Source organism: Saccopteryx leptura, chromosome 2 (assembly GCF_036850995.1).
Source record: "Saccopteryx leptura isolate mSacLep1 chromosome 2, mSacLep1_pri_phased_curated, whole genome shotgun sequence".
Lineage (NCBI taxonomy): Eukaryota > Metazoa > Chordata > Mammalia > Chiroptera > Emballonuridae > Saccopteryx > Saccopteryx leptura.
Genome location: NC_089504.1, coordinates 97,211,033 through 97,225,326, shown reverse-complemented (window position 1 = coordinate 97,225,326; position 14,294 = coordinate 97,211,033). Strand labels below are relative to the sequence as shown.

The 14,294-nt window shown below is 43.3% G+C and overlaps 1 protein-coding gene across 4 annotated transcripts in view; it reads left to right on the top strand.

Moving 5' to 3' along the window:
- Positions 1-14,294, top strand: part of ZNF484 (zinc finger protein 484) — a 49,538-nt gene that overhangs the window by 11,428 nt on the left and 23,816 nt on the right. For all 4 annotated transcript variants that reach the window (XM_066368358.1, XM_066368359.1, XM_066368360.1 and 1 more), the window contains exons 2-3: positions 4,306-4,432; positions 4,711-4,806. In XM_066368358.1, the coding sequence (XP_066224455.1) occupies positions 4,306-4,432; positions 4,711-4,806 (223 nt within the window). The remainder of the gene's footprint in view (positions 1-4,305; positions 4,433-4,710; positions 4,807-14,294) is intronic.

Sequence of the window (14,294 nt, the reverse complement as noted above, 5' to 3'; positions counted from 1 at the left end):
GGTGGTTATTAGACAACCTCAGTGGCACTCCTGTGCTCTTTCTCTGTCCAGGTCACTGGGTTTAGCTGTGCCCCCTGACCACTCCCACAACAATGCTCACTGCATTTGTCTTCTCCCAGCAGAAGGGAGTGCCAGCAGCAACCTTCCTCCTCACCTCTCCTAAGATCCGCATTGAGCTCTGTGTCACCGTCTCAGCTCTTTTTCCTTTCCTTGTCCTTGTTTTGCCTACCTTTATGCATTTCAGTGTTTGGATTTTACAGATGTGTTTGCACACTGAACAGAATATCCTCTGTTTAATTACAGCTATTCAAATTGTTAAAACTTCAAGGGGAGAGACCAAGGGGACACGTTATGCATCATTTTTCTGACATGACTCTCATTTACGTTTAATTTTTTTATTTTTTTGTGGCAGAGACAGAGAGAATCAGAGAGAGGAACAGACAGGAAGGGAGAGAGATGAGAAACATCAATTCTTCGTTGCGGTTCCTTAGTTGTTCATTAATTGATTTTTCATATGTGCCTTGAATGGGGGGCTACAGCAGACCGAGTGACCCCTTGCTCAAACCAGTGACCTTGGGCTCAAGCTGGTGAGCCTGATGAGCCTGCGCTCAAGCTGGTGACCTTGGGGTCTCAAATCTGGGTCCTCTGCGTCCCAGTCTGACATTCTATCTACTGCGCCACTGCCTGGTCAGGCTCTCATTGACTTTTTTTTTTTTTTTTTTTACAGAGACAGAGAGAGAGTCAGAGAGAGGGATAGATAGGGACAGACAGACAGGAACGGAGAGAGATGAGAAGCATCAATCATTAGTTTTTCATTGCGACACCTTAGTTGTTCATTGATTGCTTTCTCATATGTGCCTGACCAGGTAGTGGCGTAGTGGCATAGTGGATGGAGCGTCGGACTGGGACACGAAGGACCCATGTTTGAAACCCCAAAGTCACTGGCTTGAGTGCGGGTTCATCCCGATGAGCACAGGCTCAGCAGCTTGAGTGCAAGGTCACTGGCTTGAGTGTGGGATCATAGACATGACTCCATGGTTGCTGGCTTGAGCCCAAAGGTCACTGGGTTGAGTCCAACGTTACTAGCTTGAGCAAGAGGTCACTCACCCTGCTGTGGCCCCTTAGCAAGGCACATATGAGAAAGCAATCAATGAAGAACTAAGTAGCCACAACAAAGAAGTGATTCTTCTCATCTCTCTCCCTTCCTGTCTGTCTGTCCCTACCTGTCCCTCTCTCTGTTAAAAAAAAAAAAAAAAAAAAAATATATATATATATATATATATATATATATCCTACCCTGGCTGGATAGCTTAGTTGGTTAGGGCATCATCTTGAAACACAGAGGTGGCCAGTTCAATCACCAGCCGGGGCACATACAGGAGCAGATCAATGTTCCTTTCTCTACCTCTCTCTCCAAAGTCAATGAAACAAACTTTTAAAAAATTATATATACGTCTTTGTGCTTTCCATTTTAACTTTTAAAAGTAAATATTTTGAATGCTAGGAAAGTTATATGTATTTTTACTCAGTCAAATAATTCTTTTGAAGCTTCATAGAAAAGACAGCTGTCTGCTCTCTTACCCCTCAAATCCCAGTTTCTCAAAGGTAATCACTGTGATCTCAATTAAACTAATTCTTGAGTATTTCCTTTCAGTTTTAGGTAGTATCTATTAAACTCTATTTCAGCCCTGGCCGGTTGGCTCAGTGGTAGAGCATCGGCCTGGCATGCAGAGGTCCCGGGTACGATTCCCGGCCAGGGCACACAGGAGAAGCGCCCATCTGCTTCTCCACCCCTCCCCCTCTCCTTCCTCTCTGTCTCTCTTTTCCCCTCCCGCAGCCAAGGCTCCATTGGAGCAAAGATGGCCCGGGCGCTGGGGATGGCTCCTTGGCCACTGCCCCAGGCGCTAGAGTGGCTCTGGTTGCAACAGAGCGACGCCCCGGAGGGGCAGAGCATCACCCCCTGGTGGGCAGAGCGTCGCCCCCTGGTGGGCGTGCCTGGTGGATCCCAGTCGGGCGCATGCGGGAGTCTGTCTGACTGTCTCTCCCCGTTTCCAGCTTCAGAAAAATACAAAAAAAAAAAAAATATATATATATATATATAAATAAATAAATATATATATATATAAACTCTATTTCAGATACTTAGGCCATCAACAATCACTCACACATTTCTTATCTCCTCTCCTACTATTATAGGTATATTATAATTTGGGGTAAATTAATAGGTTTTATTTATTATCGTGGTTAATTTAATTATATTAAAAGCTGAAGCAGTCTGACCTGTGGTGGCGCAGTGGATAAAGCGTTGACCTGGAATGCTGAGGTTACCGGTTCAAAACCCTGGGCTTGCCTGGTCAAGGCATATATGGGAGTTGATGCTTCCGCTCCTCCCCCCTTTCTCTCTCTCTCTCTCTCTCTCTCTTACTCTAACTCTCTCCTCTCTAAAATGAATAAATAAATAAATAAATAAAAGCTGAACCATTTACTTTACCTTTTGTGAACTGCTTTTTGTTTTACCTGGAATTAATAATTGTTTGGTTTAATAAACTTTCATTTTGTATATCTATATTATCTACATCTATATATCACTGATTCAAATCTGTATTCTTCCCAAGTATATAAATATCTTCTCAGTATGTTAAAACATATTAGATAATAACAGTAATGGTAACGACAAAAGCTAATATTGTGCTTTCTATATGATAGGCACTATAATTACTTTCTCTTTTTATGAACTAATATAATCACAACCCCTATGAGGTATCTATAATCATTATTCTTATTTTACAGAGGAGGAAACAGATTAACACAGAGGTTAAGTAACTTGCCCAAGTACTCACCACTAGTAAATGTTGAGATTTGGAGCAAAACACAGGCAGTTTGGCTCCAGGATATAGACTATTTGTTTCTGTTCTTTAAAGTAACTCTCTTGGATCTTGACCTGCTCACAGTGGCTTTCTTTCATTCTTTTTTCCTTTTATTTTCCAAGTGAGAGGAGGGGACATAGAGAGACAGACTTTCACATGCTCCCCAAGTGGGATCCACCTGGCAACCCCATCTGGGGCTGATGCTCTGCCCATCTGAGGCCGTGCTTGCAACTGAGCTATTTTTAGCACCCAAGCTGGAGGCTCGATGAAGCCATCCTTAGCACTGGGGGCTGATGTGCTCAAACCAGTCAAACCATGGCTGTGGGAGGAGAAGCAAGAGAGAAAGAGAGAGAGAAAAGGTAAAGGTGTGGGGAAGCAAATGTTGTTTGTCCTGTGTGCCCTGACCAGAATCAAACCCAGGACATCCACATACTGGGCCAACGTTCTACCACTGAGTCAACTGGCCAGGGCCTTAGTCAACTTTTTAAAAGAAAGAGTTGAGACTGCTCACCTGGAGGTGGAGGCGGAGGCGGAGGCAGAGGCGCAGTGCTCGAACAGTAAAATAGCTTCTAGGGACCCATTTACCCAGAGTTTCTTTTCCTCTATCCTACACTTACGAAAATCAAACCTAAAGACTGAATTTGTACAAATGAAAACAACAACAGGTGAGAGGAGGGGAGATCATGAGGCAGACTCCTGCCAGCATCCCCATCTGGAGCTGGTGCTTGAGTACCAAGCTATTTTTAGCACCTGAGGCTGATGCACTCTAACTGAGCCGCCTTGAACAAATTGAGCCACTGGCTGCAGGAGAGGGAAGAGGGAAAGAAGGGGGAGAGGATAGGGGAGAAGCAGATGGTTGCTTCTCCTATGTGCCCTGATTGAGAATTGAACCTGGGATGTCCACACTCTGGGTCGACGCTCTATCCACTGAGCCACCGGTCAGGGCCTATGCACACATTTTTATTCAACCAACAATAAAGGACATGTTGAAGCATAAAAAATTAAAAAAAAAAAATAAAAGAGTTGACTTACTTGTATTGAATGCAAAATGGATGGCATAATATATATATATATATATATATATACATATACATAAAAATATATGTATATATATTTACATGAAATGTTAATGAAGTATAGTATACACAGAAAAGGATGCACAAATCATGTGTACACAGCTTATTAATTTTCACAGAGTATTCTTTTATAATCAGCACATAGGTAAAAACAAAATAACAAAAACCCAGAATATTATAAGTACCACAGAAAGGATGGTGTAATATTTTAAATAAGATTTATTTTATTCCTTCATACAGGTGTTTATTGGAAACCTGCTATATTGTATCATGTTAAAAATTATTAAAAGTAAGTTCCTAAGTATTTTGTTGCCATTCTGCAATTTTGATTCTTTACAGTGAGTGGGAATGTGTGTTTACAGGGATCAGTGTCATTCAAGGATGTAACTATAGCCTTCAGCAAGGAGGAGTGGCAACAGCTGGACCTTGCTCAGAAAAGCCTGTACAGGGATGTAACTCTGGAAAACTATTTCAACTTGATTGCAGTGGGTAAGCACAGCTCGGGTGGGGATAAGGCTGTACTGAATTGTGTATAGTTTTTTAGTAGAATTTCTGAAATCTGCGGGATTTCTAAGGTATGTGGGGCTGCTAAATCTGTCAGACTTGTGAAGTGTGTAATAGTTTTGTCCATGTTCTGTCCTGTGTTTTTAATAATCTCTTCTGGGTATTATGAATATGCCTCTGTTCCCTGTGAGTTTTCCAAAAAGTAAATGGAATAGTTCATCATATGGCTTCAGACCAAGTCTTCTATCATTTCCTGTGAATAGGGTGTCAAGTTCCAAAACCAGGAGTCGTTTTCAACATGGAACAAGAGGAAAACCCATGCATATTGGATAGTAAACGCTCAAGTCCGAGCTGTGTGGGTGAGTACAGAAACATGAGCGTGTGTGACAGTGTGACTGAGTCACAGTCAGAACGTCAGAGGCTGACAACATTGCAGTGCAATTAATACGGCATTTTTGTAACATTCTAAGATTTTGGAACTACATGAATATAGTTAGTCCCTTGCATATCTAACTGCTATTCCCACTTTAAAGCCTCTTTTCATATCAGTGTCTTCTTTGCTTATTTTTTTAGGAGAGAATATACTGAAAATAACTAGATGTAGGGTCTTTTTTTGCTTTTCCTCTCCTTTCTCTATCATTTTTTTCCTATTTTTAAAATTTATTTGATTTTACAGAGAGAAGAGACAGAGGGACAGGGAATGAAAAGTATAAACTCATAGTTGCTTCACTTTAGTTGTTCATTGATTGATTGCTTTTGTATGTCCCTTGATCGGGCAAGCCCAGAGTTTTGAACTGTCGACCTCAGCATTCCAGGTCAATGCTCTATCTGGTGTGCCACCACAGGTTGGCTTCTCTAGCATTTTTATTCTTTTTTCCTCCATCAAAAAAATTTCTAGCCTGACCAGGTGGTGGCACAGTGGATAGAGCATCAGACTGGGATGCGGAGGACCCAGGTTCGAGACCCCGAGGTCGCCACCTTCAGTGCAGGCTCATCTGGTTTGAGCAAAGCTCACCAGCTTGGACCCAGGGTCACTGGCTCGAGCAAGGGGTTACTCGGTCTGCTGTAGCCCCACAGTCAAGGCACATATGAGAAAGCAATCAATGAACAACTAACGTGTTTTAACGAAAAACTAATGATTGATGCTTCTCATCTCTTTCCATTCCTATCTGTCTGTCCCTATCTATCCCTCTCTCTGACTCTCTGTCTCTGTAAAAAAAACAAAAAAAACAAAACTAAGCTTTAAAAAAAGCATTTCTAAGAAGTAAAATAACTAAATTTATTCTATACAGGGGGTCGGGAACCTTTTTGGCTGAGAGAGCCATGAACGCCACATATTTTAAAATGTAATTCCGTGAGAGCCTTACAATATGTTTAATACTAAATACAAGTAAATGTGTGCATTTTATGTAAGATCAACACTTTTAAAGTACAATAAGTCTCTGAATTCTTTTTAATAACATTGTTATGCTGTTGCATAACATATGATGAATAAAGTACTTCTTACCATTAATGCGACTTCTAGTGCTGCATGGTTTTGCTGATGGCTTTGTGGTCTGGTTGATATGTGGTGAGGTTAAGCTTCATGTAGGCGTTGAGACTTCCATCTGATAAACGTGATTATTGGTTGGTCTTAATGTTCTTTAGATGTGAGAAAGACTGCTCACATGCATACGTAGAGCCAAACATTGTCAGTACAGCAATACTCACATGCTGCAGTGTGTGGTATGTGATGAGAAGCGTGTTCCAAGTTTTGACAATCAGCTGGTCCACGGGTTGAAGTTTTTTTATTTCTCCCCACTTGTGTTTGCTCGCCAACTCTGCTTGCTGTCGCCAACTCTGCTTGCTGTCGTGCAAGTCTTTTCAAATCTTCATTCGTGACTTGAACTTATTCACCCACATGTCAGAGGCCTTCAAGTCAGCAGCTTGTAGCTCAAAATCTCTGATGTGGACATCGGGGATGTAACTCAGGTTGGCGCTGTCCACTGTACATTCTTGTCGATGGGTGATGAACTTAAAAAGACGTGTGCTCTCACGAAATTCTCCAAAGCGCACTTTGAATGACTGCAGGAGATTAGATGTGAAGCCTGCTAGCTGCTGGAGATCAAGATGTTGAGCAGGGTCCCTTGCTGTGCATGCATCTTTAAACTCTCCCAGTTTTTCTAAGTGTAGTAAACAACCTGTTTCTTTTTTTTTTTTTTTTTTTGTATTTTTCTGAAGCTGGAAACGGGGAGAGACAGTCAGACAGACTCCCGCATGCGCCCGACTGGGATCCACCTGGCACGCCCACCAGGGGGCGACGCTCTGCCCACCAGGGGCGATGCTCTGCCCCTCCGGGGCGTCGCTCTGTTGTGACCAGAGCCACTCTAGCGCCTGGGGCAGAGGCCAAGGAGCCATCCCCAGCGCCCGGGCCATCTTTGCTCCAATGGAGCCTTGGCTGCAGGAGGGGAAGAGAGAGACAGAGAGGAAGGAGAGGGGGAGGGGTGGAGAAGCAAATGGGCGCCTCTCCTGTGTGCCCTGGCTGGAATCGAACCCGGGACTTCTGCACGCCAGGCCGACACTCTACCACTGAGCCAACCGGCCAGGGCCAAACAACCCGTTTCAATGTCAGCAATAAAGAGTTCCAGCTTGTTTTCAAATACAAACACTGCTTGTTGAAGGGATAAGACTGTATTTCCAACGCCTTGCATTTTCACATTGAGCTGATTCAGATATTTAGTCATGTCTATGAGATAGTAGAACTTCAGGAGCCACTCAGTGTTAGCTAACTCAGGATGCTCAATGTTTTTCATTTCAAGAAAAGTCCGAATTTCGCTCAGACAAGCCGCGAAATGGCTGAGCACCTTCCCTCTTGACAACCAATGCACATTGCTGTGCAGAAGCAGACCAGGATAATTATTCCCAACTTCATCCAGCAGTGTTTTAAACTGGCGATCATTTAAAGCTCGGGCAACAATAAAGTTGACCACCCAAATGACCAGCGACATCACCTCACCGAGCTGTTCGCCACACATCTGAGCACAAAGCGCTACTGATGTAGGATGCAGTGAAAACATAGAATGGGTCTCTTTCCATGTTCACAAAGAAGCGCTACGAATCCTCTGTTTTTCCCCACTATGCATGGAGCACCATCAGTACACACCAAAATACGTTTATCCATCAGTAGATTTTTTTCTTTAGCGAACTCAGTGAAAGACTTGAATAAATCCTCCCCTCGTGTTGTCTCTTTCATAGGCAAAACAGCAAAACTTTCCTCACGTAGTGTGTCACCAACAGCATATCTTGCAATCATGCGGAACTGGGATAAATGGCTTACGTCTGTTGACTCATCCAAAGCAAGAGAAAAGAATGGTGCTGCATTTATGTCCTTCACTTGTGTTGCCTCAATTTGATTTGCCATCATGATGGTACAATCGTGAACAGTTCTTGCCGACGGAGGCATGTCTTTTATTCGTTTATCTTGTCTTTATTCGAAAAGTTTTCAAAAAGTTCATTGGCAACATCAAGCTTGAATATTTTGACATACTCCCCATCTGTGAATGGTTTTCCATTTCTCACAATTGCTAAAGCACCAGCAAAGCTAGCCGAATTCCAGTCACCTTGTTGGGTCCAAACACGGAGTTGCTGCTGACTAGTTTGCAGTCTGCACAGTAGCTCTTGACATGCTTTCTTCCTGCTGTCCCCCACTGGATATTTTGATGCAAATGTAGTATGACATGTGTCGAAGTGCCGCTTTATATTTGACTGTTTCATCAATGCAACTTTATCATTGCATATTAGACACAGGGCAGAACCTGCTCTCTTCACAAAGGCAAATTCCTCTGTGCATTCTTGCTGAAAAGTACAATACTCTTCATCTTTTTTCTTTTAGCCATCTTCTTCGTCAAAAGGGTTTCTGCAATTAGCTAGCTGACTACTTGATTAAAAGGAGGGAAGTTTACTTCCTGACCTCATAACAACCCGTGTACGTTATGCATTATCCAATAAAAATTTGGTGTTGTCCCAGAGGACAGCTGTGATTGGCTCTAGCCACCTGCAACCATGAACATGAGCAGTAGAAAATGAATGGATTGTAATACATGAGAATGTTTTATATTTTTAACATTATTATTATTTTTTTTATTAAAGATTTGTCTGTGAGCCAGATGCAGCCATCAAAAGAGCCACATCTGGCTTGCGAGCCATAGGTTCCCAACCCCTGGTCTATACTTATATATGGTTATATGCATACATGACAAGTTCAGAGACCTCACATACTGGAGAGGTTCAGTGATAGAAAGGGGGATCGAAGGACATAAGACATTCCGAGGTAAGGGTGAGCGCACCTTGGGGGCTTCAAAGGGTCACTAAAAAATGATAAGAAGAGTATATATGTTTAGTAAATACAGGTTTTCCCTGCAAATGGGGGTATCAAAAGGTTATTGCTGATAAGATCTTAATATGGGTAAATCTTAGTATGGTTAATCCAATTTTTCTAGGCAGTTAAAGTGGGGGGGGGACAGAAGTTTCTTCTGAGCTTGTGGCTAAAGTTGGCTTTAGCTCAAAACAATCTGCATACCACAGAGGTGCATCTTAGGGCAACTCATTCGGGACCCCCCACAGTACCCTCCTCTGAAATGTCTTTGGAGGGTTCACATTCCAGAATTTGTGTTGGTTTTACGTTCTAGAGGTTGTTCTGTAGCTCATTAAATCAGTCTCAGTCTTCAGTTAAAGAGTTGTGTTTTATTTTTGGAGGCAGTAATTCAGGTGGGCTTCCAAAGTTAAGCTATTGGTGTAAGCCAGGGGTTCCCAAACTACGGCCCGCGGGCCGCATGCAGCCCCCTGAGGTCATTTATCCGGCCCCGCCGCACTTCCAGAAGAGGCACCTCTTTCATTGGTGGTCAGTGAGAGGAGCATAGTTCCCATTGAAATACTGGTCAGTTTGTTGATTTAAATTTACTTATTCTTTATTTTCAATATTGTATTTGTTCCCATTTTGTTTTTTTACTTTAAAATAAGATATGTGCAGTGTGCATAGGGATTTGTTCATAGTTTTTTTTATAGTCCGGCCCTCCAACGGTCTGAGGGATAGTGAACTGGCACCCTGTGTAAAAAGTTTGGGGACCCCTGGTGTAAGCAGTTATGTAGTTAATAAGAGGCATCTCTATGAAAAAGAAAAAGAAAAAGAAAAGGTTGCCTGACCAGTGGTGGCGCAGTGGATAGGGTATCTACCTGGGACTGTGAAGCCCCTGATTTGAAACCCTAAGGTCTCCAACTTGAGCATTGGCTCATCTGGTTTGAGTGCAGGTTCACCATCTTTAGCGCAGGTCACTGGCTTGAGCAATGGGTCACTCGCTCTGCTGTAGCCCTCTGGTCAAGGCACATATAAGAAAGCAATCAATGAACAACTAAGGTGCTGCAACTACAAGTTGATGCTTCTCATCTCTCTCTCTCTCTTTCTTTCTCTCTCTCTCTCTCTCTCTCTTTCTCACACACATACACACACACAAGTAAAAGAAGAAGAAAGAAAAGGTTAATTTTTCACACAGGCTATAATCCCATTTTTTGCGTTCTGAAGGCAGACAGTCAAGAAGATTTCTCGATGTGTGTCTCGAATCGTCTTCAGATGCAGAGTCAGGCTGTGACCATCTGATTGTTCTGGTTGGCAGTTTGAATTTCTCTGGTGATATTTTTGCAGCAGACATAATGATTGTCCATAAGTGAGCTGTTGTGATTTCTCTGAACTCTACATCAAGTTGTAACAACGTTAGCTTCTATGGCTTTGGAAAAGGGCAGTTTTAGTTCTCAAAGATTCCAAGTCCAAGAATGGAAAAATGAAAATGCTAGTTTGGAGGGTTGCAGCCAAATATTTAAGGAAACTAGAACAGTTTAGAATCAGATCCAGCTTATAGGTATAAAATTAAAAAAAGAAGAGAAAAGAAAACCTCAAAAGACAACGAACAGGCCCTGGCCAGTTGGCTCAGTGGTAGAGTGTCGGCCTGGCGTGCAGAATTCCTGGGTTCGATTCCCGGCCAGGGCACACAGGAGAGGCGCCCATCTGCTTCTCCACCCCTCCCCCTCTCCTTCCTCTCTGTCTCTCTCTTCCCCTCCCGCAGCCGAGGCTCCATTGGAGCAAAAGATGGCCGGGGCGCTGGGGATGGCTCCTTCTCCTCTGCCTCAGGCGCTAGAGTGGCTCTGGTCGTGACAGAGCAACGCCCTGGATGGGCAGAGCATCGCCCCCTGGTGGGCGTGCTGGGTGGATCCCGGTCGGGCGCATGTGGAAGTCTGTCTGCCTCCCCATTTCCAGCTTCAGAAAAATACAAAAAAAAAAAAAAAAAAAAAGACAATGAACAGTACAAGAATGTAATATCCATAAAAGTATATTATAGTTTTTATTGCATCAGTTATTCTTTCTCAAATCATTCCCATTTTTACCAATAATAACCAAATTAAGACTAACTTGTTTATAAAATACAGTAAGTCTAGTTTCTATAAACTTGTGCTGGTTATTTATATAGGAGCAGCAAGAATAGTATTTAACCACATAAGCACTTTTAAAATCTGCTTTTTGGGGATTTTTATAAGGAATTTCTAGATTGACCATAAAAAGGCCTATTGAGGCCTTGGCTGGTTGGCTCAGTGGTAGAGTGTCAGCCCAACGTGTGGAGGTCCTGGGATTGATTCCTGGTCAGGGCACACAGGATAAGCAACCACCTACTTCTCTTTCCCTCTATCTCTACCCCCCCCCTTCCCCTCCTGCAGCCATGGCTTGATTGGTTTGAGCACATCAGCCAGGGCACTGAGGATAGCTCCGTGGAGCCTCTGCCTCAGGCACTAAAAATAGCTCAGTTGCAAGCATGGCCCCAGATGGGCAGAGCATTGGCCCAGACAGGTTTGCCAGGTGGATCCAGTTGGGCTGTGTGTGGGAATCTTTCTATCTCCCCTCCTCTTACTTGGAAAAGAAGGAAAAGAAAGCAAAAACAAAAAATAAAGACAAAAGCAAAAAGTGGCTGTGATTTCACTGCCACTGGAATGGAAGGCATCTTTCAGGTCTAGAACTGAAAGCCAGTTGCTGTCCCCTGGAATGTTGTTGATCAGGGTATATGGATTCGGGACTGTGGGGTGTTTATCTTGAACTATTTCATTAATAGCTCTCAAGTCCTACACAAAGCAGTACTCCTGTGACTGGGGTATCTTTTTTGGCAAAATCAGGGTATTGTAAGGTGACTGGCAAGGTCTGATTAGTCCATATTCTAGGAAGCTCTGAATGATTGGTTTAATTCCTTTTGTGTGTGTGTGTGTGTGTCTGTGTGACGGAGATAAAGAGAGAGACAGAGAGAGGGACAGATAGGGACAGACAGAAAGGGAGAGAAATGAGAAGCATCAATTCTTCATTGTGGCTCCTTAGTTCATTGATTGCTTTCTCATATGTGCCTTGATGGGGGGTGACAGCAGAGCAAGTGACCCCCCTTGCTCAAGCCAGCGACCTTGGGCTCAAGTCAGAGACCTTGAGCTTTAAGCCAGCCAACCTTTGGGCTCAAGCCAGCAACTATGGGGTCATGTCAATGATCCCATGCTTAAGCCAGCGTCCCTGCGCTCAACCTGGTGACCTTGGAGTTTCGAACCTGGGTCCTCTGCATCCCAGTCCAATGCTCTATCCACTGCACCACTACCTGGTCAGGCTTGGTTTAATTCCTTTTAAAACTTCCCACTTCAGGGGATACTGCTTTCTATGTGGTTTCCTAGCCCCTGGTCTGAGCTCTACAACAATTGGCAGTGCCCCTTTGGCTCATCCCAGTGGGCCAGATGCTCAAATGTAGGGGTTTACCTGTTCTCAGAGTTCCACCGGGTAGGTCTCTTCACCACCGTGAGCAGCCTTGGTCGCCCAAGGCTTTGTGGTTATCTGCCAGGCCTGCTCTGGTAGAACCTGGAGATGTAACCGTTGTTCCTCAGGAACATAGGTTATCTGAGCCCTTAGCTTGGCTAACAAGTCCCATCCTAACAGCAGTTTCAGGCATTCAGGGGTGTAAAGAAACTTGTGGCTTAACATGGAGTCCGCGATGACACATTCCTGCAGTTCTAGGAAAAACTGACTTTTCTTCTGAAACCCCAGTCACAGTCACAGCCTGCTTAGATGCCTTTGTTACAGGAGTGTTGACTACTGAGTATATAGCCCTTGGGTCTAATAAAAAGTCAATAGACTTGCCCCCCACCATTAGTGGTACCCGAGCCTCCTGGGGGTAACATTGGTGGGTCACCACGGCGACAGTCTCAGGGCCCCATCAGTCATGAGGGTTGCCGCCTTTCCCTAAACAGACCCCAGCTTCCTCAGCACCAGATCTCTTTCCCCTGTTGGGGCACTCAGCCTTCCAGTGTCCTTTCTGCTTACAGTATGCACATTGATCCTTCTCATATGCCGGCTTTGGGCCCCTCTCGTCTCTTGCCTTTGCTCCCTTTTATTCCAGTGAACATTTTCTGTTGCCTGAGTGGCAAATACTGTGGCTACCTGTGCTTTCTTATGTTCCTTTCCATGAATAGTTTTGAATGCAATGTTTACTAGTTGAGAGGGGTTTATCTAATGTTTAAAATTTTAAGCTTTGTGTATTCAGCATTTGTTAGTAAACAGTCCGGGCCTGGCTGATTGGCTCAGTGGTAGAGTGTTGGCTCAGTGTGTGGCTGTCCCAGGTTCAATTCCCAGTCAGGGCACACAGGAGAAGTGCCCATCTGTTTCTCCACCCCTCCCCCTACCCTATCTCTTTATCTCTTTCTTCCCCTCCCGCAACCATGGCTTGATTGGAGAGAGTTGGCTCCGGGCACTGAGCATGGCTCCATGGCCTCCGCCTCAGGTGCTAAGAAGAGCTTGGTTTGGAGCAACGGAGCAATACCCCAGATGGGCAGAGCATCGCCCCTTAGTGGGCTTGCTGGGTGGATCCTGGTCAGGGTGCATGCAGGAGTCTGTCTCTGCCTACCCCTCTCACTGAATAAAAAAAAAAAAAGAAAAATTAAGAGAAAAAAGAACAATCTGTGCCAATTAATTATGAGTAGCTCAAAATATCAGATCTTTGTTTTTTCTTTAAAGGAAAAGAGAATTTTTCTAGAGTTGTGCTGAGACTTCAGATTAGTTTTTAGAGCATAGAAACCTAAATGACCCATGAAGAAAAACAGATTTTGAATAGGGATTCAAAATCTGTCCAGAGGATTAAAAATATGAAGTTTAATGGGAAAGAGAAAAAGACTATATCTTTGGGTTTAGTAATAAAATAGACCAGTGGAAAGATAGCTTGCATACACACGTCATTGGTCTGATTTTTACTCTGCATTTTATTGGGTGAGTAATTGGATTATTTGTGACAGAGGAATAATATATATAATTAAACTTTTATCACAGGAACATTTTTACATTGAATATTGTTGGTAGTAATGTAAACAATATCAGACATAGCAATGGGTTTCTAAGCTAAAGAAAGTAAAAGGTTGCAAAAGATCAAAATTTATATTTAGAAATCCAGTGTTGCCTAACCTGTGGTGGTGCAGTGGATAAAGAATTGACCCAGAATGCCGGGGTCACCAATTCGAAGCCCTGGGCTTGCCCGGCCAAGGCACATACTGGAGGCAACTACAAGTTGATGCTTCCCACTCCTCCTCCCCTTTCTCTCTCTCTCTCCTTTCTCTAACATCAACAAATAAAAATCTTAAAAAAAAAAAAAAAAGAAATCCAGTGTTAGACGTATTAGACATCATTAATGTGTGTGATTAAATATGGAATATAACAGTTAAAGAGTGCATTTAGAGTCATAAAAATGCCTTAGAAACAAAATAAATATGAGATTAGTCTGTATCTATATTCAAGAATTTTAGTAGAATAAGA